Source organism: Lissotriton vulgaris, chromosome 3_1 (genome assembly GCF_964263255.1).
Source record: "Lissotriton vulgaris chromosome 3_1, aLisVul1.2, whole genome shotgun sequence".
NCBI classification, from domain to species: Eukaryota; Metazoa; Chordata; class Amphibia; order Caudata; family Salamandridae; genus Lissotriton; species Lissotriton vulgaris.
The window spans coordinates 1,143,910,716-1,143,938,509 of record NC_141689.1 but is presented as its reverse complement, the minus strand read 5'-3'; the positions used below and the strand labels follow the sequence as shown (position 1 = coordinate 1,143,938,509).

Here is a 27,794-nt window from a genome sequence, read left to right as displayed (position 1 = left end):
ACAGCTTGTAGAATATCGCTGTCTATTTTTGTTTGTGACCGAGTTATCGCAGCTACGGAAGCCGGTTGCACAGCTGCCTTCGCGGCTTCATCAGCCAATGAATTCCCTGCAACGTGAACGCCATCACGTTGATGACTTAGCGTATGTATCATGTGAGTCGTTTGTAGTTCTTTCTGTAAAAGAACTACCTGTTCCCAAAGCATTTTATGCTTTATTGTGCCACCTTTTGCATCTTTGAAACCATTTTCCACCCAATTCTGCAAGTATTCATTATAAGATTGTACGCAATAATAAGAATTGCACACTATTAGTGTGGGGAATTCGCGATCGGTATTTTCTAGTGCCATCTTAAATGCTACTAATTCAGCTCGTTGAGCCGAGCAATCTCCTAGAGATTGTGTTTTGGTGACCATTGGTCTAAATTTACCTTTGTGCCAGCGACCTTTAACAATCGTGCACGCAGCACTATAAGCTTGTTCGCCCCCAACTGCGGGTTGTGCTGATCCGTCAGTATATATAATACTTCCGTATTCTTCGAGAGGCAGGATTTCGATTGACAGAGGACATTCATATTCATATTGTAAAAATTCCTGTGTTTTCAAGTTAGGATCAAATTCGTAAACTACGTCTGTTGCAGCAAGAGAATTAACCCACTGAATCCATCTCGGATGCAAAGCTTTAGCATTAGGAATGCTTGCTTTAGTTACCGCTTCTAAAGCCGGTATAGGTGTTACGATTATTATTCGTTTGCCTTGTGCTAGGGGCCTTTCTTTTGTTATAGCAGTCTGAACCGCAGTTAGAATTTTCTCCGTTGAGCTGATTTTTATTTTAGCCTTTGTGTACAAATGTGATTTGTATGCTATTGGTACCTTTTCTCCCTCATTGGAGGTTAGGTACGTGAATCCGCATCTTCCTGGGATGACTCGGATTACAAGATCGCGTGTGTTCTCACGTGTATCTAATTTTGTTTTTGCTAACATGTCTGTTTGCAGTGATCTCAAAATTTCTGTGTGTTTTTGAGTCCAATTGATTTGTTTAAAATCATGTTTAATTAGTTCGTAGAGTGGTTTAACCCTCTCTGCGTAATTTAGAATGTAAGTTCTTCCGAAATTCAGAAAACCTAGAATGGATTGTAGATTTCTTCAGCGTTTTTGGAGCTTGGAGTACAGCGCACTTCTCTAAGAAGTTGTCCGCTAGGCTTTTCCCTTCACGTGATAATTCGTACCCTAAGAATAGTACTGTCAGACGGGCAATTCGAGACTTTTTAAAGTTGAATTTGTAACCCTCTGCTGCGAACCCAAGTACAATGGTGTTCACTCTTTTCAAGTGAGTATCCAAGTCGTCGTCTGTGAGATAAATATCATCTACGTAAGATAATGCTTCATCATCATATATTTGTAGTAACTCTGTTACTCTAGCTGAGAATAGTCCTGGGCTGTTCTTGAACCCCTGTGGGAGTCGACAGAATTTTTCTGCGACCCAAATGCTGAGAAAGCGGTCAAGTATCTGCTTTCTGGTGCAATGTTTTGACAAAAGAAACCATTAGATATGTCTAATGTCGTTTTATATTTTTTCCTAACTATGTTATTCATTAGGGCTGCACTATGTGAGTTTTGTACTGCAAATGTTTTACAACATGCATTAAGGTGTCTGTAGTCCAAAACTAGACTATATTAATTGTCTGGCTTGGAGACAGGAAACAATGGATTGTTCATTTGAGAGGTGCATGTTTCAATCACCCCCTGGTATTCAAGTTGATCTAAGATCTCCCTGACCTGTTTTTTAGCTTCTTGCTTAATGGGATACTGCCGTTGGGCAGTTGGTTCACTTTTTAACTGGATTTTGTGAGGAGGTGAGTCCTCATCCCATCCTACATGATTTTTATATAATGCCGGTGCCTGGGCTACTGCCCATTTCCTTGCATATCTATATTTTTTGTGAATCGGAATGTGATTCGAGAAGGCAGGCATAATCATTTCTTCGCCACGAGGGCACTCCCTGACAAACTCTGGGGGCCAATCTTTTTCAGCTAACAGAATATCATAGCCTTTTGAGAGTTTATCCCAAAATAGACCCTTTATTTTCCTAGTCTTATCACCCTCTATACGCAATGTTATTTCGTATATTTTATGGGGCTCGCTAAGTCTGGTGTCGGCAGTTTCAACCTGAATGTATTCATTCGTGTCCACTGTCTCCAGATGACTCATCAAGATCTTGCGGGCTATACTGATTTCTGCTGCACTGTCCAACATTGTCAATGCCCACTCCCCAGTTTTCAACTGTGTCCTCAGTATTCTCGGCATGGTTGATTACCCTAATACTGGCTACCTTCTTTTTTGGAAATTGAGATTTTTTACTCTGAGCAGGTTCCTTGTCTTTGGACTTGGTGTGCTCTCCTGGGTCTGACCGTCCTCTTCTTTCCGATTTCTGCGAGAAAGATCGAGAGGGACGTGTATCAATACTTTGATATCTATCAGGTTTTTTCAGATTATCCCTATTTCTAAGGTTATATCTTTTCTCAAAGGGCTCCCTCTGGGGGGACTGGTGTTCTCGAGTCGGGGTTCTTTCCCTCCGTCGAGGAGACCTTCCTCTGGACTGGAAAACTTTTTCCTTGGGAGTGGATTGTTTATTTCCATCCCAGCTCTTTTTAGGAGTGTTTAAATTATTTTTAATAAATAATTTTTCAGGATTTTCGAGCAGTTGGGGCTTTACCGGTTTTCCACCCAAGCTGTCTCTACCTAATTCTTCATAGCATTTTTCTATGATTCTGGCAAGCTCAACTGGCTGCTCTGTTATATCTGTTTCCTTCAACTTCTGGCGGATCGCCACAGATGCTGCTTCTCCTTTTATGTTGGCTAATAATATAGCCGAGACCTGCTTGAAGTCTTTCAGTAATTTCATACATAGAGTTAAAGCGGGCTCTGGACCATATTCATTTTGAATCTGTTTTAGCACTTCTGGTATTATCGCCATAGACGGAACACCGTGTGTTTTTGTGTAAATGGAAGCAAAGACTTTACCCCAAGTGTCGCAGTCCTCCACGTGTGGTGCGATTCCCATAGGAAGGCAGATTGTCAAGATTCTGTGTTTCTCTATAGGGGTAGTATCAGGAAATACTGCCTCTATTTGAGTGATTTTCTGTGCTAACCAGAAAGGAATTTGTTCCCGTTTTACGGGTGTTTTACCAAGACATGACTGTATGTTCTGTGGTGTAATTTTATTAGTGTTCCCCTGATGAGGGGTCAGCTGTGGTGCATTAACAGCTGGTTGGACTGTTTCAGTCCGCATTACATATTGGACTAATTGCCTATGTATTTTTATTAATGTTTTTAGCTGTACTAACAGCTCTTCTCTAGACATTTTTGCAATGTCCGGATGTGGTGTGTAGCTGGCTAGAACCGGCCACGTTGCTCCTGGTCTACCTAGTGGACCGAGCCTAGTTATGTGATCATTATGTTTTAGGGCGCCATTAAACCAGAGCAGGTGCTCTTGGAATTTTAGTGGGATTTCAGTCTCCTCGAAAGGAGCGTACTCTTCCGGAGGTTCCTCTATTTTGTAATAGTGAAACTCTTTTGTTGTAGCGTTTGCCGCTGGAAAGTTTATCCATGAATAGAATACCTGTGTCTGCCGATATTCGTGTGCCTCTATCACGAAGACGACTGTACCACCCTGTGGTGTCAGTCCGTTCTCTATAAGTTTTAGAGTTATAGATTTTCTTAAGTGGACCGGGATGATAATAGCATCCGGGTCAGTGTGTTCGGGACCCTGCTGAGTCGCATCTGCTGCGGCCCCAGTGGTTCCGTTTTCTCCTGGCATTGTATAAATGCAAGGTTTGCAGAGTAGGTCTCCAAGGAGACAAAGATTAGGTGCACAATATTTTGGAACACTGTATCCTTCAACGTTGAATAAACCAGAGCTTTACATAGGAATCTCTTCCTACTGAGTTCCGGCGGATTTTTAACCTTTCACCCACTCCAGACGTCTATTGGAGTATTTACGGGAGAAAGGGGTCTGTGTGAAATATGCACGACTGAGTTACTCTAACGTCTTGCGTTAGTTTATCGCCTTACCAAACGTTTGGGCGCCATGTAGTGTAGTTCCTAGTTTCCCACTAGGCCCTGCGCATTGGAATAACATAAACAGTAGTATCGACGTAGAAGTGCGGATCTTCCAGGCCTCTACTGACTATGCTAAACTTAATTGGGTTTGTTACCAACTAGCTCAGAGGTCACTGGAAACTTTCTTGACTGAAATAGGAAGTGATCAGCTTCCCTGGCACAGACAAGAAGGGATTCAGTTTTCCAACAACCGTGCAACATGACAACTTTGCTCCTCAGATCAAGAGTCAATCTCTAGGGTCGTGTGAAACAATAGACAGTTATTTTACTCAGTCAGGTTAGTGCAGATTACTTTCACAATATGTAGAGAATAGAGGGACGGGCGTGTGTCAATAAAGGTTAACATTTATTGAACAGCCTTTCTTCTCGTACAAGAGAAATGAATTGCCACAATTGCAAGACTTGTTATTATAAAAAGTACGTACAGTAAGATAAGTATTGCGAGATAATACTGTAAAAGCATTGATATGGTTTCTTAGCCATACAATGGTTTAAAAGTAATAAAACATATATACAGTCATATATACATTAGGCTAAAATACTCAACTGGTGCTTCTAACTACGCCTACCCCAGTGTACCTGACCTAAGCCTAATACGTGGGAGGGGAGTAAGTAAGTAGCTTTAGTTTAACCCCTTAAGTGCTGCTGACGGCCAACGGTCGTCAGCAGCGCTACCTCCCCAGTGCTGCGCCCGACCATTGGATGTCCATTCAGCACTGGTTCCAATGGACAGCGCAGCACTGGGGAGGGATGTTTACACGCAGCTAAGGTGTTAAGTTGGTTTTGCCAAGGTTTGCTTCAAGAATTCTCACTAAGGGTTTAGTCAACACCATACCTCTAAATAGAATGATGGAGGTCTGGTATCTCCTTCAGGGAAACTCGGTATCCCAGTCACCCGCAAGGGTAGACCAGAAACGCTGGAGCTGGATTTCTCTGCGGGAGAAAGGCAGCGTCTCTCTTCAGCGCGCCGAGGAGGAGGAGGGGGGACAGCATCCGCGGGCAGCTGGCATCTGCTGGGCTCTTCTCAGAGGGACGGCTGTTCAGCTCCTAAGTTCACCACACCATCGTTCGCGCTTTAGCAGCGATAATAGTATCAGTAGCTTCACCAACAGCAATGAGACAGCAGCAGCATCAGCGTACTGCAGACAGCGATGGCATTGATAGCTTCAGCAACACAACAGCGTTTGCTTAAGGCAACGTTGGTAATATTTATACCTGACAGGTGCCTGGTTTGACGTAAGTTTGCTGGACATAAGACGTCACTAAAGATGTCACTTAGGAAGTGATCGCTATCAGTTGCTCATTAGAGTTCTATTACTAATCAAAACACAACAAGCGGGGATTTCCAGGTTTGCTGAGTTTTTATCTTGTTGAAGAACTCGGAGTGTTAATCTAGGAATCTCAGATAGTGACTTCTGCTCTGTCATTGCACTAATTGGTTGCAAAGGAAGTGGCAGAGAAAACTATTCTGGAATGTGGCTCTGTTCGTGTGAGGCCAGAGATGACTTTCTGAATATTGTACTTGAACGGTTATGCCAATATAGGGAATAAATGGATTTATAGCCGAATAGGGACATAAGGTCACAGTATCGATCAGGATCCTAGATAAGCACGTAACACCTGCTAGGCAAAAACAAAAGTGTAATGTTTCAGTTTCATTTTTTACGGGTAGACAGTGGTCCGTGGGACAACTGCCTGCTCTTAAAAAACACGTTTTTGCTGCCAATCACAAAAGGAAATTGGTCCCCTGGGGACCCATCCCTGTTTGCGAATGACTTACCACCAACATGAAGTAGGCGGTAAACTACAATTGTTTCGCAACCACATTCCAGCCACAAAACAATTGTACATCCCCCTGCAACTCGCTATTAGAAAGGGCACCCTTGGCACGCCCCTTCCTAATAGCAACTTGCAAACCCTATTTTGTGAGTCGTTAACAGGTTATCGACTCCAAAAATGGGGTTGATACATGCTACAACCCTTTTAAGTGGTCGCAAATGGCCTGAACCTTTCACTGAATTTGACTCTAACAATTCTACTATTTAGATCTATTGCAAATATCTCTCAAGAGGTGAGTGCCCGATAATTTAAAATTAAATGGACAGCAGATGCATTTGTCAGAATAAAGATGAAAAAGACTTATTTTATCAGAGTAAGTTTTATTAACTTAAATCAACCGAATTTAAATAGAAACAGTTAGTAGAACACATCACCAAATATTAATAAAACTTTGCACATTAAGTATGTATAAGTGCATAGTTCATGCGGGTTGTCTTAAATACTGTAAAAACGTGAATCTCAATACTCCATTTCTTGACAAAAATGAACATTTGGATACAAACTCTTGCAATATAAACGCTTTGTCACAAAATAGATAGAGCTGTAGAAAGAAGAGCAATAGCAGACAGTTAGAAGATACATTGTTCGCATGTTTGATTTCCTTTAAACATTTTAACTTGATCCCACAATAGCCACAGTACAACAATGACCTGACAGCCTGTGCTAGCTGCAAACACAAGAGGATCTCCAATTATTTCTGAAGGAAGACCTCGAAACACACTGTACAAACTGTAAAAAATGTTTCTAATTGGGCACAAATTTTACTTGGCACCCCTTAAGCAGGGTTTATGATGTTCTTATCTTGAAACAATGAGTCCTCATGCTTCAGGGTCATAATCCTGGTATTCCCCCTGTGAAATAAAAGATAAAACATCATGTCAATGGTGGTGGTCCCTTGTGATAAACAGTCTGTACTCTGTGTACTCCATAAGAAAAATAATTTGTCAATATTTCAAGAGAGGTCTAATTTGCTGGAAGCCTGTTGGTTTACCAATAATGTAAATTCTGTTGGGACTCATTCACACATATATTTGCACACATTTATGCAATGTAAATGTGTACATATCTGCATATATCAGTGGCATCCCATCAAGCTCTATATAAAAAACAATCTTTATTTTTGTTACTGTTAAACAGGAATGGTGGAATTTTTATCTTCGCAGTGGAATTAGCTCCAATTAAGGTGGAATTGCTGTTTCAGCAAATTTGATCTCAGACATAGGCATTCCTGGATCTGTTCACCAGCAAATTTGGCGAGCATCCACAATCTCACATGTTTATAGGTATGGCCAAACTGCTGCCATTAATTTGCCAGCCTGAATTGGAAAACCCTCATAGATATGATCCTTTCAAGTACAAGAGTAAATATGGATGTGGATGGAAATGGGAATGGGAAGCACCATCCAATTGCTGGTTTTCCAGGGGAAGGGGTTACTCAAATGAAAAAATAAATCATTAGGAAAACAACATGTTCCAAAGTTTAAATTAACTTTTACATTTCAATCCCACGTGCAGTGGTATATACATTACATTTACACATGAATAAATGGTTATGCAAGTTGATAATCATTATGGGTTTTCACAGTTGTGAAGGCATTGATTCTCAACTGTGCATATTTTCTAAACATCAGTAGTTTTGTAAAGTGCAATGCCGCTTATGTTAAAAAAAATAAGAAGGGGATCATCACCAGCTACATATGATGGCTGCAAACACTTCCGGCTGCTGCAAGGTGTTGCTTGAGACAACCGAGAATTGGTGTAAATTGACAGTAGTTAATCTGGAGCCATGCTGAATGGACCCTTCTGAGTGTTTCTCAGTTGTTCTTGCTCCCTACACCATCTGAAATGAGAACACTAACTTTCACCTCCTAAATCCTAGAGTGCTCTGCCCATGGGCCCACTTGCACCCTGCATCACATTGACCTGCTCTCACCACAATTCACCTCACACCTCTGACCAGGGATTTTGGAAGGTTACAGGTTTCATTCTACAATTTTCTGCTGCAAGTAGTCTCGTCTATGGGACAATCTGAAACTAGAAATGGTCATGGGGGGCAGGCCAATAGTTGTTAACTATGCCTCTCTTAGTCAGATGAATTCTGACAACTTTGTCATATTTCACAAAGACTACATTTTTTTAATTAACCCATCTGAGTTGCTTTAATAAATAATTTGCCCATCCTTAGTTTTCATATCAAACGTTTTCTTTTGAGTCATTTATTTTATATTTAAGGTTGTAAAACAGGAGTCAATTAACCCAAAACACACAAATAAAAAAATTGTGCAAAATAGCAAATTAGTCAATTGGCACATTCCATTGAGCTTGTCACACTCATGAGATTTAAAGCTTAAAATATCATGAAACTGCAATTGATATTCCGCCATGTACCTCCAGTACTTGTCCCATTCATTATTTAAGGAGATAACCTATCTCCAAAATAGAAAAAAAAACAATCAATGCTGACCCCTCACCCATACCCTCCTCCCTGGAGTACATAATGTGTAGTTAGTCACCATTCCCTCTGTTCTTTTTTCTATCCTGCAGGTGAATGGTACAAATATAGGAAACAACGGCTCCTGAATGGCTGGGATGGCATCCAATGTCATCTGGCCGATCCTTTTGCTGGGAGATGAGGTCCGAGTACCTGCTCACGCCCCCCTGCTGGCTAAGCTTGCAAGCAGTCGCATGGTGGTCTCGGGCTGGACAGCCACTAGTTAGGCCTATTGTTTCTTGCCCTGCAGTGCTGCTTCCAGGGCTATGCTGTCCTACTCCTCTCCTGGACTACAGGGAGGCCTGGGGGCTGTGCGTATCGGTTGCTCTCGCTGTGCCTGACTTCCGGGCGGGACAGGATTCCACTACATAGGTGCCAGGCGTGGCAGGTCCATGCCTGTTCTAAGTTTACAGCATTTTCCCTGACTACTGGTGATTCATAAGCAGGGAGCCCCAGGGTTGGTACTGCATAGAGGAGTTTCTGCAATTTTTTGTGATCTCCCACATTCCTACTGTCTGTGCAGGTCTGCTTTGGTTCTCTGTGGGATGCTTTATTCTGGCAATGGGAAACATACCCAAAAAAGGAGGCATGTGGTGGTGTCTTCTTCTGCCTCCACATTCTTTTTATCATTGTCAGTTTTGCCTCTGTGTTCCAAAAGCATAGGGAGGATGAAGAAGCTCGCATCAAATGGCTAATCAGGTAGTCCTTACTGAAAGTAGGAGATGCTAGCAGGAAAAAGGGGGCTGTTCCTGCAGTTGCTTCCCCAATCTTTGGGGTCCAATGAGGAAAGGCCAGACCCTGAGGAGCAGACGGGTAAGTATATCTCAAAGGAAATGTTGCCAGACCTTCTTAGTTATATTAAAGCTAACATGGGGTTTCCAGATGAGGATATGCAGGAAACTTTATCTGGTCCTTGCTGCATCAGTTTCCGAGTACAACGCCAGTGGATCTGCCAGTACATCTCTGTATCTAGGAAGTTCTCAAGCAAGAGTGGAGGGATCCAGATAAAATTCTGATGCCCTGCTTTATGACCAAATTATACCCATTGCAGGATGTGCAAAAGGACATTCTGGACTCCATTCCTATTGATTCCTTTGCGGCCAGTTTGGTGGGAAGGACATCTGCTGAGAGTGTGGTCATCAAGAATCCGGTAGACAAGAAAATGGAGGTATCCCTCAAGTTGGTATCCATGGCACGTATGTGTCCTACATGCTTATTTCAGATCTGAAGTAGTCCCTGTGTAGGGCCTTGAATGAATCCTCTGACTCTTCAGGGTTGCTGAAGAATATCGAGCACCAAGTGTAATACTTTTCCGATGTGTCCTTTTCATGTTGTGAGGGCCTCGGCGCTCTCCAGTGGGGCTTATGTGGCGGCTCAGCGTAATCTGGTTTTGAAAGAGTAGAAGACGGATACGGCCCACAAGTCTTCCGCTCTCAGATGCCTTTCCAGAGGTCTGTGCTGTTTGGAGGCTGAGATCAAGGAAAAACTTCACAAGCTCTTCAAACAGAAGACACATTCCTCCTCTCTGAAATTAGATTCTGGTGACAGGCAGCCTTCTAATGGCAAACCAACAAGGATGGTGGTGTGTCCAGTCCCAGGGTAGGTCTCTGGCTGGACATGGTAGTGAGAGAAAACCCAAGTATCCCCCCGAAGCCTCATTCCATGGTATATGGTAATGCAGGACTGTCCCGTAGTGGGCCACCTGCAGTTGTTTTTCCGGACTTGGCAGCAATCTACTTCCAACGCATGGGTTTTGGACATATTGCAGCATGGCTACAGGATTGAGTTTGGGGAGGCTCCTCCTTCTTCGGGGTGTGGACAACTCTTCGGACCTCAAACCTTGTGAAGTGGTATGCTTTATCCCAAGGGACTCACCCTCTCCTGCAGAAGTTTGCCTTTCTGGAGGTTCCTCCCTTGTAGAAGGGCAAGGGGGTTCTACTCCATCATTTTCCTATTCGAAAAGTCCTGCTTCTGGCTAGTTTCGAACTTGAGAGCCCTGAACAAGTTTGTGAGTCATGTCCCCTTCAAGCTGGAGACACTGCTACAAATTATCTTGTTGATGGTAAAAAATCATCTGATGTGCACGCTGCATCTCCAGGACGCATACTACTATATCCCAGTCCATCCATTTTCTCAACAGTTTCTGTGGTTCTGTGTTCAGGGAACTCATTATCAATTCAGGGTTCTACCGTTAGGCCTTTTGTCTGCTCCTAGGGTTTTTATCAAGGTGGTGACTCTTCTAGTTGCCTCTCTCCTTTTCTGGAGGACTGAACTATACACCTATCTGGATGACTGACTGATTCACGTCCCGTCAGAGAAGGCGTGTTCTTCTGGATCTCCAGGTGATGCGTGCTTCTCTCAAAGTGCATGGTTTTTTGATAAACTTGGGGAAGTGTGAGCTAGTTCCTTCTCAAGATCTTACCTTTACTGGGGCTCGGTTTGGTATCAACCTCAACAAAGTCTTCCTTGCAGCTCCCAGGGCAGTGGCCTTGATGTCCTTGGCCCAGGAGGTGATGAGTCTGTCTTCTGTGGTGGTATGGAGGTGGGTTTGCCTGTTGGGGTTCATGGCGGCAGCAGTTTTCATGGTGGCCTGGGCTCAGTTTCCCCTCAGTCCTTTGTGGCTCCCTCTGCTGTCCTTTTTGGATCCATGCTCCAGATACTTTGAGATGTTACTCCCAGTGTCCCCAGAAGTGATTCTGAAGTTGGGATGTTGGAAAGTGCAGGACAATCTCTTCAGGTGTGTTCCCTTGCAGCCGGATCTTCTGCTGGTCCTGACGTCAGATACTGATGCATTTGTTTGAATGGGGCAACCTTGGGCGACAGGTCTCTGCAGGCTTAGTGGTCCCTTCAGGAGGGGAGACGCTTGTCCAATTGAAGAGAACTGATGGCACTCTTCTGGGCTGTCAAGGGTTTTCAGCATCTTGGTAGGGCACCACTTGATGGAGCACTCAGACAACCATGTGATGGTGGCATATCTCAACAACCAGGGGGGAATTTGCTCTAAGTCCCTAAATGCTGTGGCCCTGCCACTGTTTCAATGGGGGGAGATGCATCATCAATCTCCTGTGGCAGTTCATGTAAGGGGGTTGGACAATGGTGTAGCGGATGCCCTAAGTTGGTTCTTTCCTCCCTCTCAGGTACTCTCTCTCTACATGGCAGTGTTTCTTCAGGTGTGCAGGAGTTTAGGTGTGCCTTTCCTGGACCCATTTGCTTACCGGCTCATTGCACAGGTTCCCAGATTTTGTGCCCGCACCCAGCATGATGGCGGCCTGGGGAGTGAATGCACTCACAGTTACTTTGCAGGACCGTCTGTTGTACGCCTTTACACCATGTGCTCACAATCGCAGGTTTATGGCTCAGTTGATGTGGAAATCCAGGGTGGTGATCCTGGTGGTACCTTTATGGCCTCAGTGATCTAGATTTCCCAAGCTCCGGTTGTTGGGTGTTCAGGTGCGTGCATAATTCCTTGCTCCTCGTCTCTTCTGCGGTCAGTGGCGTCTCTGGATCTCCTGCGGTTTAGGCTTTCGGCCTGGAAATTAAGAGGAGGGTTTGCAGAGTAAGGACCTCCCTTGCCATTCAGCAATAGCAATTCCGGAAGCCTGCAACATTAAAGTCTTATAACAGGGATTGGGAAACTTCCAGCATTTGTATGAACCTTTTGAGTTGTCTCCTTTAGAGTGTTCACTGTTGGATGTGCAGCAGTTCTTTTGGGCGTGGTTTGAGAAGCATTGTGAGTGTCTACCTTGCTGCCCAGTGGCCACCCATTAAGGCATTCCACTCTCCTTGGGGGAATCTGGAGGATCTGGATGATTTAATGGCTGATTTTTTATGAAGTTTCTCTCTTAGCCGTCCCTTGGTGAAGCCTTCTTACCCCTTGTAGGATTTGCCGTTGGTCTTGTAGGCTCTTATAGGCTCTGGTTGCTGCCTTTTTCAACATATGGATTTACAAAAGGGGGGTGGTGATGAACAGAGTGTCTGAATTGAGCAGACCACTCTTACCCAGTCCAAAGATCAGGGCTTGATCCATCACCGTTATTTATCTCACTGCCCCATCCCAGCTCAGAACCTGGCTATATGCAAATCAGTCTGTCCCTGGCCCAGTGCATCATGGGAACAGGGCAGACTAAACTACCAAGCCAATTCTTTACCAGAAAGGAGACAAGCTACCGGGGACCGGTTTCTGGCATTTCAGCCTCTTCGGCCCGGCTTGCTTGAATCCTGATGGAGCAGTGAGAAAGGGACTCATGTCTGAGTATACCCTGCCACACCTATAGTGGCCAAAATCGATTTACAAAAGGGGGGTGGTGATGAACAGAGTGTCTGAATTGAGCAGACCACTCTTACCCAGTCCAAAGATCAGGGCTTGATCCATCACCGTTATTTATCTCACTGCCCCATCCCAGCTCAGAACCTGGCTATATGCAAATCAGTCTGTCCCTGGCCCAGTGCATCATGGGAACAGGGCAGACTAAACTACCAAGCCAATTCTTTACCAGAAAGGAGACAAGCTACCGGGGACCGGTTTCTGGCATTTCAGCCTCTTCGGCCCGGCTTGCTTGAATCCTGATGGAGCAGTGAGAAAGGGACTCATGTCTGAGTATACCCTGCCACACCTATAGTGGCCAAAATCGATTTACAAAAGGGGGGTGGTGATGAACAGAGTGTCTGAATTGAGCAGACCACTCTTACCCAGTCCAAAGATCAGGGCTTGATCCATCACCGTTATTTATCTCACTGCCCCATCCCAGCTCAGAACCTGGCTATATGCAAATCAGTCTGTCCCTGGCCCAGTGCATCATGGGAACAGGGCAACATATGGAACAGTCTGACATTAAATTGTCACATTCAAGGTAGTTTTCTTAGTGGCTTTCACCTCCATCAGGTGCATTGGTGAACTAAGGGCAAAACTGGCACAGGAACTCTTCCTGTTTTTTTCAGATGATGGGGTGGTTTTATATCTGGATTCTGCTTTTGTTCCTAAGGTGGCTTCCCAGTTTCATCGTTCCCGGTAGGTGGTTTTGCCTGCAGAGACTGCGCAGGACGAGGACTTGGGTTGGTCTTTCCTCGATGTTAAGCATGCTTCACAGCTCTATTTAGGTCTTTTCAGAAGTCTGATCCTTTGGCAATCACCGTCACTGCCTCAATTCCGAAAGGACCTCAAGACTTGGCTCTTCAGCTGAACAACAGTGCCTTCGATGGACCAGTAACTCCCCCCCAGCACCTTGAGACCCTTACGGGTGAGTAGCTGTGCTTTACAAGACTTGATTGATTGGTGTCTTTGGAGGCCTTATCTAAAGGGGAAAAAGCCTCCTCTATGTCTATCAGTAGATGGATCAAGCAAGTTATTGAGTTGGTCTATTCTTTGGCAGGGGTCCCTCCTCTGGCTGGGGTGCAGGAGTGATCAAAAAGGGGGCTGGCAGCATCCTGGGCTGGATTGCATGTGCTGTCTATTTCATAATTTCGCTGAGTGGCTACTATGCATATCTTCCAACACTTTTATTTGACATTATAGGCTCCAGATGTATTAGGGGAGGGTATAAAGTTTGGATTTGGAGGTCTGCATGGTTTTTGCTCCTAATCTGGTTGTGTTTTGCCTGTTTTTCTTTTATTAAATCACTTTTGGGTCCTCCTTAAAGTGTAGTTTGGTTTTGTGATTTCCTGTTTCTGTTTTTTTTTGGAAGGTCGAGTTGTCTGGCTTGTTTATTCTCCATTAGTAATGAATGGGACAAGAACTGGATGGACCTGGGTGGAATGTCTTATTACTTATCGGTAATCTTTATTACTCCTGGTCCTGTAGTCCTTGTCTCATTCACTTCACCCCACCCTCCCTCTCAAACTCCCGGCCTTCCTCTTCTGGGCTTGGTAGTTCAGGGAAATGATGGATAAGTACACATTATGTACTCTTGGGAGGAGGGTAATTGGGTGGGGTAAGAGGTGCAGCACTCCCTGTGTTCTTTTTTTCTGTCATGAATGGAACAAGGACTACAGGACCGGGAGTAATGAAGATTACTATAAGTAGTAGGACATTAATCCACAGCATGAAGCTTATCTATCTTAAACACTGTTATTCAATTTCCTTCTTATTTATGCAACAATGATAGGCTTCCTATGACCATTGAAAACATCAGACAACATAAAACGAAACATAAGTTCAAATAGTTTAAAGAGGTGGGAAAGGTACAATTTACATTCGAAGCAGATATTATAATGACCATGAGAATGCAACATAAAAGTAAGCATATCTCTGGCATAGAGTTGTTTAAAGTATTTCCTTCACGTTTATACAGCATATCTTTTGCTGTTTGCATTGATTGCTTAACGCAGCAACTTTAGCCAACAATCAATTTCTGATTTGAATCCCAAATAAAATAGGTCAGCACTAGGTAATAGTCTGTGAGAATTCCATTATGCTCGGGTAATTTTCAGGTAGTTGGAAATTGAACTGAAGCTGTAGATGTATGGTCATGTCAACTAGATTCTATCCATCATTTCAACACACACACACACATTATTTCACAAGGCTAGAGAAAAAGGCCAAAAGGTCCTGGTTGCTTACCATGGGGCCCTCAATTTGAGTTCTCAATAAACCCCTAATGTAGCCTTTTACATGTATAAAGTACTTTCAGAGTATTATGTGTACTTTCAAAGTATTAGGACTAAGCTTAAACTGAGTTTCTCTGGTGCATGCCACATCTTCTGACCAATCAATAATCAGCTTCACCGAATGTTTATAATACCTCTTTCTCTTAAAGGTAGTACAAATGTGAGGGACATATATCACAAGTGAAATACATAATTAGGATAGTATAATAAGGTTTGGGAATAACAGCTTGCTGTGTTCAGTGTCAGCTACAAAAGGTTCTGAAGAAAGGCATCTCTTTTTCTCTGTTCCAAAAATATTAAATGGACTTGGACATGCCCAAGTGTTAATTATTTACAGGGTTAACATAAACACAAGTATACTTTATTGCTGCAACACACATAAAGCGAACTAGCCCATGTAATGATGTTTGCAGCTTTCAGTCACATATATAGATAAAATATGTCCAAAATTATGACAATTCATTGTCTGTGAAACATTCTTTTATTGAGTAGAAATTTTAAAGAAAATAATCACCTACATGTAATAAATGGGTTACGGGTATCCTTTTGTAAAAATATTTGTGTTTTTTTGTTAACTATGTATAAAACTGGTTTATGCAGAAATAATGAGGATTTTCTAAACCACTTGAGTATACACATGTTGAGTCAGCATAGACTGCTTTGCATGATCTTTCATAATTTGAGAAGATGTAAAAACCAAAGAGAAAATAATTTGAAGCAAAGCTGCAGACAAAGAAAGTTATGTCTTCCCAGCCTCGCTGGAGATGTTCAGTCAGATAGAAAAAACTGCTGGTCACACTCCATCTCCGCAGGTAAAGAACAAATCATAGCTATTATACAAGTGCTGATTTGGACAACAAAGGGATCTAAAGACCATACTTTCATGCTTTCAAGTGGTATTTTTACGGTAGCAATCAAATTCAGGGCCCTGAATGTGACTTCACAGGGGTGTTTTGACAAAATATCAGATTGAAATATCGAGTTGTAGAAATATAACAGAGAAAAATTGTTGTGATGGAAAATATGGTGATGCAGAAATATCGTAAAGAAGAGTATCCATTTTACAAGTAAGTAATATTGTTTTCATTAATATTGTTGTTGTTAATATCGTTTTCACTAATATAATTGTAAAAAATATTGGTTTTTTAAATATCTTTATGTGTTAATCTTACGTGTTATTATCGTTTTTATAATTATCAATAGCATTTCTAAATATAGTTTGTAATTTTAAGTGATTTATTAGTTTTTATTTTTGTTGCTAAAAGCAATTTATATTGCTGTAGTGGGTTGCTACTTTTGTAGGGGTGTAGGGTGGGAAGTTAAATAATAATTCATTATTGATGTATGATTAATTTTTTAATTGATTTTTAAACTATGGAAAGTGTGTCACATTTATTTATTTTACTTATATTTTAAGTGTGGACTTTTAGGTTTGTCGCGGTATAGTGTGGTAATTTAATTACGTAATAAATAAAAAATAAATCCAATTGGTAGTTCATAGGGAATATTTATTAATTTGTTTACTAATCATGTTAATTGTTTGCTTTTTGTAATTTTTAGTAAATGTCGTAATTTATTTAATATTTCGCATTTGATTTTTTTAATGCATTGTTATATATTTATATATATATATATATAATATATATATATGTTTATTGTAGTAAAGAAAAAAATGTAATAGTGTAAAATATAGTTTTTTTAATAATAGTGTTATATTACATAGTGTTATATTATATATTGTATATATATATATACACACACATATATATTTATGTGTGTATGATTATGTAAGTATACATTAATATATAGTATTAAATGTTAAATAATTTTTATTTAATTTAAATGATATTACAATATTTAGGATTTACTATTTTAAAAAATGTATATATTAAAAAACAATATCTGGGTATGCTTTTAACGATATTATTGTAAAACAATATTTTTTTCTATATATTTTTGCACTTAGTTTCCGGACACAAAATTTTTGTAATCAATATTTTGGATTCGAAATTTATGTTTCGTTGATATTGTTGGAAAGGATATTCTGTCAGAGATCCCTCACAGAGTGCCTCGGTGAGATGGAATTCTGAAACAGCAATATGTAAGCTGATCCAATGCAAGCATGTTCACCATCATAAAAGAAGTACTTTTTGAGTACCCTCCCAAAGCAGTTAGGTCTGCATTAGTTGAATATACACTACCCCTTGCTGGGGCACAGTAATTGGCTTCAAGGTAAATTTCTAAAAATTGATAAATACATTTATAAATACAGGCACCCATAATTTTCCTTAGGACCTGTCGGTGGTGCTGCCCATTGCTTGGGTTGCTCAATGGCAAGGCTGCCTAATTTTGATTCCACCTCCTGACTCTTTCTTTTCAGCCTTGCACTTCCTGTCTGTTTCTCTCACTCTCACTCTTATGAGTTATTTTCTATTTCAGTTGCTCCCTTCATCTCTCATTGCTACTGTTTCCTGTCGTTCCCTTCCTCCTTCTTTTTCCATTTTCTGCCTCTGCCATGCTCTGGGTCGAAGTACCATTATGAAAACAAGTCACCAAAAATGTGTTACATTGATCACACATCCAACCCCTTAAATTAAATTAACATTGATCGCCCCCTAGGATTTCATTCATATGGATAATAATGGCTTTGTCGGTACGATTGACGGTGTTATGTGAGGTACATTAGTCCTACCCGCTGTGTATTTTCACTTTAAAAAGGTACAGGCAATACACTTACCTCAGGAGGCATCTCATAAGTCTCATTGTCTGGATTGCCTGGCATATTGTCTGTCATTCCCTCCTGTATGAATCCGTCATCATTCTAGTTTAAGGGAGATAAAACAGCATGTGTTCAGGTTAATGATGTGCTGCAAGAGGTCTGAGCATGTCATGTGTCAAAGAAGAGCCCCGTTTCTATTCTTTTGTAGCTGTCAACATATATTGCATATCAGAAACAACAAACCTGAGTAGCATGTTAATAAGAACATCAGTGGTGGGTGCAGCTAAAATGAGCGATTAATGACGTCGGAAAGATCAAGATTAGCTAGCGCCGAGACGCCCATGGGCCATTGCATGCGCTCTACAAATATCACAAATAAATAAATAAATAAATAAATAAACCCCTGGTAGCGTGGTAAGGGCACACTACTCATTTTTGAGTCGGAGGTCTTCATTGATAAGGTTACAGTGTTAAAAATGTAAAGTGGCTAAGTGCCTTTACAAGCTTCAGGCATTACAGGACTAAAATGAGCATTAACAAGATTAAGAGATACAGCTTTTCTATACTACACATGCACACAGATAGACACAGTCCACATGCACACATGCACAAAGAACTCCCAATGTATGCAGATGTAGAGGCATCCATGTGCACTGTGCAAATGACCTGCAGGCACCAGGGCACACAGAACCAAAGACATAGAAGCAAACACAGCCAAGGGTGCACACAGACTATCAGACTTACATGCATCCATACACTCAGGACCAATTATATACAAGTACTTATGTATGCAGGGTAAGAGACTCAAAATGGAGCAATAAGCATATAGGCACCCATGTTCTCAGACCAACAGGCATTCACACCTCACTACAAAACAGAACAACAAAACACATCAATTCATGCACACAAGAAAACTACCATCTCTTAAACTTCTTCCGTCATATTGCCAACAGCACTCCTGTAATTGGAGACACCCTACTTTTCATTCTCCCACAGAGAAATGTACAGACTCAGACAGTGCGTAATTTGTAAAAAAAATAATAAGTACCAAGGACCTTGTCAGGATGCCACTGCAGATTGCAACACACATGCCCCTGCCAGAGCTGCCAATGACAGTACCAACACAACTACTAACCATCACACTCTGACGAGTGTGTCAATTCAAACAAACAACTGTGGGTGTGCTCATCACAAAATTAGACAAACAGTGCCACCATGTGGTGGGCAGTCCTAAGTGGTGGTGTTGACAATTAAGTGCCGGTGTCTAGCACTGGAATCCACAAGCTCAAATTAAGCACTGGACTGGAGTGATTGCGTAAGTAAAAGCCAGCCATACTACCCCCAAGAATTACACTTGTGGCTCCCTCAGCCATTAAATTGTTTCTGTTAGAATTTACACCGATAGAACTACCTGTGTGTTGCAAGGAAGCTTGTATGATAGAACCACAAGTGGATAAACCACAGGAGCCTCTACCACGCAACCTTATCAACAAATGTGTCTTAACCACACCTTCCTTTGCCATGAATGCCTTTACCATATAGTTTTGTGGTAAAGGCATGAATGGTAAAACGGTATGTGTGACTAAGGTTGTGACCCCCATCCCCCTGCCCTAAGCCACAAACTCCCCCCTACGCTCCTTCCCACCCTGAGGTCCAAATACCCCTACCTCCTCCCAACCCCCACGCTGTCCCTAACCCCTAAACACTACCTCAACCCACTCTGACCCTCTTGCGCTGTCCCTACAATTACCCCAACCCCTTCCACTGCCCTTTGGTAAACACCTATTTAAAAAAATTATCCGACCTTCCAGCCCTGAAAACAACCTTGCCCTCCCCGAAGCCCTAAAAAGTACCCTGAAAACCCATTCCCCTCCACTGCCCTGACTCCTAAGATCCTAACCCCTAATAAAAAACAACTCCTACACCCAGCCCTAAAAACAACCCCAATCCCCGAGCCCTGAAAACTACCCCGGACCCCCAGCCCTGAAAACTACCCCCCAGCCCTAAAAACGACCCCCAGCCCCCATCCCTGAATTCTACCTCAAACCCCCCTCCCCTGTAAACTATCCCAACCCCCAGCCCTGAAAACTAGTCCTGAACCCTCCTGCCCTGAAAACGACCTCCATTTCCCCAGCCCAGAAAACTAGCCCGACTCACCCCAGCCTACATAATAACCCCTGACCCACCCCCAGCCCACAAAACAACCTTGACCCGCCCCATAGCCCAGAAAACTATCTCTGACCCACCCCATAGCCCAGAAAACTACCCAACCTGCCCCAACCCACAAAAAACCTCCGACTGTTGAACTTGGACCTTTTTGCAGGGTTATCCCCAAACTTTTTGCTTTTTCCTCCTATTTTTTCCTGACCTGTTTTTGTTGGCTTTAGGACTCTTGGCAATCAGTGCTAAAGTGCATATGCTCTCATTGTAAATTGTTATCATGATTGGTTATCCATGATAGGCATATTTAATTTACTGGTAAGCCCTTTGTAAAGTGCACTGAGTGTTCCAGGGCCTGCAAATTAAATGCAACTAGTGGGCCTGCAGCACTGATGGTGCCACCCACATGAATGGTAAATCAGGCCAGCCAGTGCTGTGTCTGTGCACAGTTGTTAACTGTCATGTTGCCTTGGCAAGTGCACCCGCTTGCCAGGCCCTAATCTTACCTTTTTCTATATGTAAGGCACCCCTATGGTAGGCCCAGGATACCCCCCTGGGTAGGGTGCACTGTAGTTGAAAGGTAGGACATTTACTGGTGTGTGTGACATGTCCTGATAGTCAAATACTGCCAATTTCGTTTTTCACTATTGAAAAGCTATCTTGCCCCATGGATAAAATGGGGAATGCTTTGTAACTTCTTACAAGTATAACTTTCCATTGGGACAAGATGGAGAAATAAAGTTTAGGCTCTCTGAACTCAGAATTTAATAACACGTCTTTTAACAAAGATGGTTTTTAAATTATGAGTTTGGAAATGGCACTTTTAGAAGTAGGCATTTTCTTGTTAACCATTCTGTGTGCCTCTGCCTGTTTGTGTATTAACTATCTGGCTTTTGAGTGACAGGGGCTGGGGATGGGCATTCAATGTAGACAGCCACTGGGGGGGGGGGGGGGGGGTCAGGCCCTAATCTTAGCTTTTTCTATATGTAAGGCACCCCTGTGGTAGGCCCAGGATACCCCCCTGGGTAGGGTGCACTGTAGTTGAAAGGTAGGACATTTACTGGTGTGTGTGACATGTCCTGATAGTCAAATACTGCCAATTTCGTTTTTCACTGTTGAGAAGCTATCTTGCCCCGTGGATAAAATGGGGAATGCTTTGTAACTTCTTACAAGTATAACTTTCCATTGGGACATAATGGAGAAATAAAGTTTAGGCTCTCTGAACTCAGAATTAAATAACACGTCTTTTAACAAAGATGGTTTTTAAATTATGAGTTTGAAAATGGCACTTTTAGAAGTAGGCATTTTCTTGTTAACCATTCTGTGTGCCTCTGCCTGTTTGTGTATTAACTATCTGGCTTTTGAGTGACAGGGGCTGAGGATGGGCATTCAATGTAGACAGCCACTGGGGGGGGGGGGGGGGGGGGTTGAGATGTGCCTGGCCCTTCCTGGATGACTCAGAGCTGAGCTGAATGGGCTTGAATTAATTTAGAGAAGTGGGAGGAGATTTCTTTGCACCTGAATAGGGCCTGTCTCCCTTACACAATGCTGACTCCACCCCCTGCAGTCATACTACACATGGGAAGACAGAACTGGTTTGAACTGGGCCAGAGACTCTTGCACAAAGAGAAAAAATACATTTTGGGGTATCCGTATTAGACCTAACCCCCCAGAACTTTAGACTACTTCAAAATTCAAGAGGAACCTTTGCCAAGGAGACGAGCTGGAGAAACTGGGGGAGGAGTACTGCCCCTTTGCTGTGTGCTGTCTGGGGTTGGCCTGCAGTAGCTGTTTCTGCCAAGGGAAGGGCAAGGACTTTGCTGTGTGCTGTGTCCCCCTGCTTGAAGAAGAACTCCAAGGGCTTGAGTAGAGCTTGCCTCCTGTTCTGAAGTCTCAGGGACACAAAGACTTCACCCCCAGCTCCACTGGAATTCCTCGCTGGGAGTTCTGACCTGCCAAGAAGTGCCTGTGACTGTGTTGGGACTCTGGGGGTTATTCCTACTGTTGGGAGCTGAAAAAGCAATGCAACTGCAAGAAAAATCGAATAATCGCTCTTCTTGCGGCTATTTTCCCGACGCAGCACCACAGTGCGGGAAGAATCTCCAAGCGTCTCCGCTGCCAACACCAACGCAGCGCCTGTTGCCACTGCAAGAACTGACGCATCGAGGGAACGCAGCTGAAGAAACCGATGCAGCGCCGCTTAAAGCCGCCGCATCGGTCACAGCCCCATCCCGGATTTCCACGTTTCATGCCTGTGCGGCTAGTTTTACCGATGCATCACCTACAGACCAGAATGGGTCTTGGAATTGACGTATTACGTCCCCCTACAGACCGGACCCAATGCATCGCTTCTCCAGCATGCAGCAGAACTTTTGCATTGCCTCCCTATGGTCTAAGGAACTGACTCATCTCTTCGCATTCTCAACGCTTCCCATCTCTGTAGCTGTTAGGCCTCGCAAATTTTGCCGCAACTACAGGTACTTTTAGCGAAATCACGCAGCCATATTTTTCTATGGGCCCAGTACTTAAAACTCTTTTCAAGTCATATTCTTAATACTTGTATGTTGGATTTTTTTCGTTTTGGTCTTGTTGAGTTTAGTTAAAGATACCTTATTTTTCTAAACTGGTGTGGTGTCAATTTGTGGAGTTATCACTGTACTACTGTGTGTTTTGAGTACAAATACTTTACAAATTGCCTTTGGGATAGGCCTGTCTGCTCGTGCCAAGCTACCCAGGGGGTGAGCAGGGGTTATCTAAAGTGTGTATCCCCCTTACCCTGACAAGAAGCAAGGGTCCCTATTGGGACAAAGGTACCCACCTCTGCAACTAGAGATGCCCATTTCTAACACCACCCACCCCAGCCCAGAAAACTACCCAACCCCCAGCCCAGAAAACAATCCAGACCCACCCCAGCCCACAAAATAACCACAACCCACCCCCAGCCAAAAAATAAAATCACCACCCTCCCCCAACCCCACTTACCTCACAGCTTCTTGTGAGGTCTTCCTGCTTCCGTCCTTAACAGCCAGCAGCTAGACTGTGCATTGCCTTAACCATGCATATGCATGGTTAGGGCATATGTGTGCTTAAGGCAAGTGTGGTTTAGTTTACGGAGTCAGGAGACCTGTGGTTTAGACCCTGGTGTTCCGACTACTCCCCAGCAGGGAAAACTAACACAAAGGCTAGTGTTGTAATACCAGGTCTGCAGCCATCCTTCCTACCTCGGTCACACCTGGAAAGCTATTCATAAATCCCCATTTTTACCCAAGGCCATACTACACACCTTTCGAACAGTTGCTTTATCACTGTCACTGCTCCTTTCATTCATCATATTTTGAAAGGAAGTGTCCAGTATGTAGTTGTAAGAATGGCAAATCAGTGGGTACTTGTTACAGACCTCAGTATGAGCCTTGAGAGGAGAACACATGACTGGCTGTTGCAAAGTAGTGTACTCTACTCCCTATCTAGTTGTCTTTCTGTTTACACCTCACCCCTTTTTCAATTGAGTTGACTGTTGTGTTCCATAGTGTATCAGACTGCAGTTCCTTTGCCATCAGTGAATAGAGGTATCAGCAGAGACTCACTGTGGTACCTAATGTAACACAGTACAGTAAAAAAAGTCCATTATTGGACATTCCTGTAGATAAAGGAATATCACTAGATGTAAACAGAAAACAGTACCACAAGCAACAACTAGAGGCCCCTGTGGAGTGAAGAATAGCATTGATTGTAACAGACTGCAGTGCCACAAGCCATGACTATATGTCCATCTGAGGAAATCCCTGTATACCGTTAAGAGCGGTATATATGCATGTACCCACACTCCTTTGCATAATCAGGCTTCTGGCCTTACTACAGTAATGGCGTATTGTCCCTGTTTGTGCCACATAGCACCGTTTAACTAGATGCACCAGGTTCCAAAAAAGGACAGTGTACTCTATTACTAATAATGAGCTGCCCCCATAGCAGCTGCAAACTCGCTCTTCCTGCAGGACAGAACATTAGTGCATGAAGGGCTGGCTCACTAAATTAGCTGGTCTGCTTTTCACAGAGCAGACCTACACTTTCAAAGAGAGACAGAGATCCCCCTGCAGGGGCGTGCCATGAATGTCTGCACCTGTCTGCAGGGAGATGTCTGAGGGGTCTATGGGAATTATTTTTACCCCATTCAGAGGGGTTCCCTGAGAGGGCACACTGACTGTGCCCTTTGTCCCTAAAATGGCACAGGCTCAGAGCCAAATTGTTTCATTTGCATGGGGCTACACCCTCAAGCAAATGAGAAATCGCCCAGTGAGAGCAGGACAGCAGCTACACGTATACCAGTGCTATCCTTTTTATGGGATGCTGTGCAGGCATCTGTAGTCCTTTTCTTAATACCAAAGGGCCCTGGGGGTGCAGTAAGTGGACACACACATGTTGCATCACCGGGGCTCTTTACTTAATATGGCACCCCTTTGTTCCATTTTTATGGGATTACTGTCATTTCTTTTTAATTGTGGCTAGAAAGGAGAGTAATGTTAGCAGGACACGGAGCGTTTCTCTGTATAAAGTTAGACCTTGGCAAAGTTAACCATCGCGTAGATGTGAAAATTATTGTTTTCAAGTGATTGGTTGATATTTGGATAGTGTTTGCAAGTGCTGAGAAAACTTGATAGGCTGTTTTGTACAGCTGTCATTCTCCAAAACAGTGGGGCATATTATCAAGGGGGTTTATCTCCGCTTTTTTGGCTTTAAAAGCGGAGATAAAATTATCTCCCTATTACCTAGCTGTCGCTAACACCAGTTAGCGACAGCTAGTAGGAGATAGCGACCGTCTTGGGCCCCGCTTTGCATGTCAGTGATATTTATCACTAATGACATGCAAAGTGGGCGTGCCAAGATGTTAGCGACTGGAAACAGTCGCTAACATCGCTATCTCCTATTACCAACTTTTGGAGATATTCGCGCTAAGCGCGAATATCTCCAAAAGCTAACACCTGCCCCAGAGAAGTTCTTAGCCATGTTATCCAATGGTAGGTGGATAACATGGCTAAGAGCATTAGCTCGGTAATGCATGAATATCGCTGACTTTTCAGCGATATTCATGCATTTTGGCCGATTTTTATTGCTTAGGAGATAAACCTTGATAATAGCAAGGTTCCTAAGCGATAAAAATCGCCGCAGCTCGGCGATAAAAATATCGCCGCTAAACCAACATAGTGATAATTATCGCTAGTTGTTGGTAATATGCCCCATTTGTTTTTCTGTCCATTAGTAACAGCTGTTATGTCCTGTGAAACAACAAACTCCAAACTTCATACCAGGGGCGGCTTCTCCGTTGGAGCGGATGAACGTCGCGCCTCTTAAATGCTTCGGAGATCACAAAAAATGTAATGGTAATTCATTTCCATTTTATTTTTCTTCCCCATCTCGAACAGAGTGTCAGGACTGGGGCAGGGCTGCTACTGAGTGACATCAGGAGGGAGGAGGGTGGGCTGTGTATGCTCAATTTAAAGTATGCATGTCTTTTTAGCTGGCCATCTTAAGACCTCCATCCACTTGTGTACTTTAAACTCTCTAACCCAAAGACAGCTGGGTTGGAGCAAATACATGCCTCCAGAGCGCTGTGGAGTGCCGAGTGAGGCTGCGTCCTCCAATCAGGGCACTGACCTCATGCTGGCGAGAGCAGTGCCCTGATTCGTAAAGGGAGTTTCTTGGTGCCAGGCTGCAGAAGCAAAGAGGACATCCTGAGCAAGAAGGTCCTGTTGAGTAAGGTAAGTATTTTATTTTTATTTTTATTTATTTTATATACTCGCACGCCCACCCCCATAGATGCCAGCCACCACTGATTCCTTCATGAAGTTTGTATGCCTCTTGTTGTGTGCCACTGTCAGCACAAGCCTGCCCACAGTTGTTGGTGCAGTTGTAGCGAAAGTATGGACATATACCAAGTTTCAAGGTCTAAATCCCCACCCGGAACTGGTTGATTTTTTTTTAACATTATTAAGTCACGTCTGGACATGACCATTACAAACCTCCTATCCAGGGATGCACCACAGAACTATCCTCGGAAAGGGGACTACTCCCTTCACTCTAGTACTGAACCACAACACTACACCTCTCTTACTCAACCGATCTCAAAGCCAGTAATTCCACATACCCCAGCCAGAGCCCCTTACCTTTATATCTCCTAAAGGGGTTGGTATATGAATGCTGCAAACTGTGTGCCTCATTTACAACAAAATGGTACAGCACAGCGCCACAAGCCATTTTGCTGCACCGAGCGGTGTCATTTTAAAAGCACAAGGATGCCTAGTATTTAGACACAATATGACACATCCCTGTGCTTATCTCTGCGCTGGCGCATAATTGGCTGCCATGTTGCAACACAGGCACCCTTATACAATGGTGCAAGGGTGCCTGTGTTGCTGGGATGAATGTTGTTGTGCAGGAAGGGACAGCTTCCTGCACAAAAACAATAACTGATGGCGTTTTCCTCTTTCTATGTGTACTGCGTGAAGCACACAACGAAAGAGGAAAAAACGAGAAGAAATAAAAGTATTTCTCCTCGTTACACCTCCTTATGCCTCTCTTCGGGAGGTGTAGGAGTCTGACGTATTTCCAGGTTTACAAAACATTTTAAATTTGGGAATGCAGCAGAACACATGGGTGTTGTGTGTGAACACCCACAGCAAAACCCATGGCATGCCCCTTTTAACCAAAGCGATGGGTGAAAAAGGCCATGAAAAACTACACAGGGTGGCTTTGCGTGACCTTATAAATATGGGGTATAACACTGCGCCACCGGTGCATCAAAGTAATGCACCAGTGGCATAAAGGGCTTGTAAATAAGCTCCTAAGTGACTTGTCAAAAGTGCACCAACATGATCAAAGACGAGGAGCTAAGGATGTCTGCATATTCATGTCCAGCATCCTCTTGAGGCTGTTGATATTTTTTGTTTCAGCATTGCAATCTTCGAAGACATGGTTATTTATCAGAAATCACAAAGTAAATGTTTCATCCTATGAAAAAATGTGTTAGTGAGAAAACTGACATTTTTGGAAATACGTTCCTTTAAACGATATGCTTATATGTGTTCCCATTCTTTTAGCAATTTCAAATAAACGTAATTCTTATTCACATAAAGATCTCCCCCATTTGAGTAAGCATGAAGAGCAAAATATGTAAACTGAACACTGTTTCTTCTAGCACAGAATAAAAAACACATTTTCACAAGACCAAAATGCTGAACACAACGAGGACAAGTGGTAACATTGACTAAGGCATCACTATTTTTATATATTTTACAATCCTTTTGACTGACTTTAAAAGCCGCAGGACCTAGCAATGGTGTGTAGCAATAAATATAAACCTTTTAGAAAATTCCCAACTTAGGCCCTTAGTGTAAAAGGGCGGCAGCCCTGATTCAGCCACAAATGGGAGTTTGTGAATCGGGATTACAAATAATGTAGAAAAAAACTCACTCTTTTTCCACCCAAAACCCACGAAGGAAGGACTTGGTTGAATTTTTGGAGAGGGCGAAATACTCTAGTATTCACAATATTTCAGCTGGAAACAAGAGAAACATGGTTTATCAGTAGTTTCCCCAATCCGAGATGAAAAAATAATATGGGTGGGTAGTACGAGATCCAGTAAATACCGAAAACTGTGTAACTATCAGTGTTCACATGCTGTGGTTTTGTCTGTTCTTAACACATTTCACTACATACACTATTCTTTATCCATGGTTCTTTTGTCTTATCCACAACAGCCTATCGACAACAGCCATCTGTAGTATCTGCAATTAACAGAAGCCAAATGAAAAAGTAATCATCCCCTATGATGCTATTACATGGAAAGCAGAGGTGTGTCTTATATCCATTA

At 43.0% G+C, this 27,794-nt stretch overlaps 1 protein-coding gene across 1 annotated transcript in view; it reads right to left on the bottom strand.

The window, feature by feature from the left end:
• Positions 1–6,257: 6,257 nt before the first annotated feature.
• Positions 6,258–27,794, bottom strand: part of SNCA (synuclein alpha) — a 680,317-nt gene continuing 658,780 nt past the window's right edge. The window contains exons 5-6 of the mRNA XM_086963138.1: positions 17,789–17,872; positions 6,258–6,808 (exon numbers count right to left, since the gene is read on the bottom strand). Coding sequence (XP_086819264.1) covers positions 6,776–6,808; positions 17,789–17,872 — 117 coding nt within the window. The 3' untranslated portion in view covers positions 6,258–6,775. The remainder of the gene's footprint in view (positions 6,809–17,788; positions 17,873–27,794) is intronic.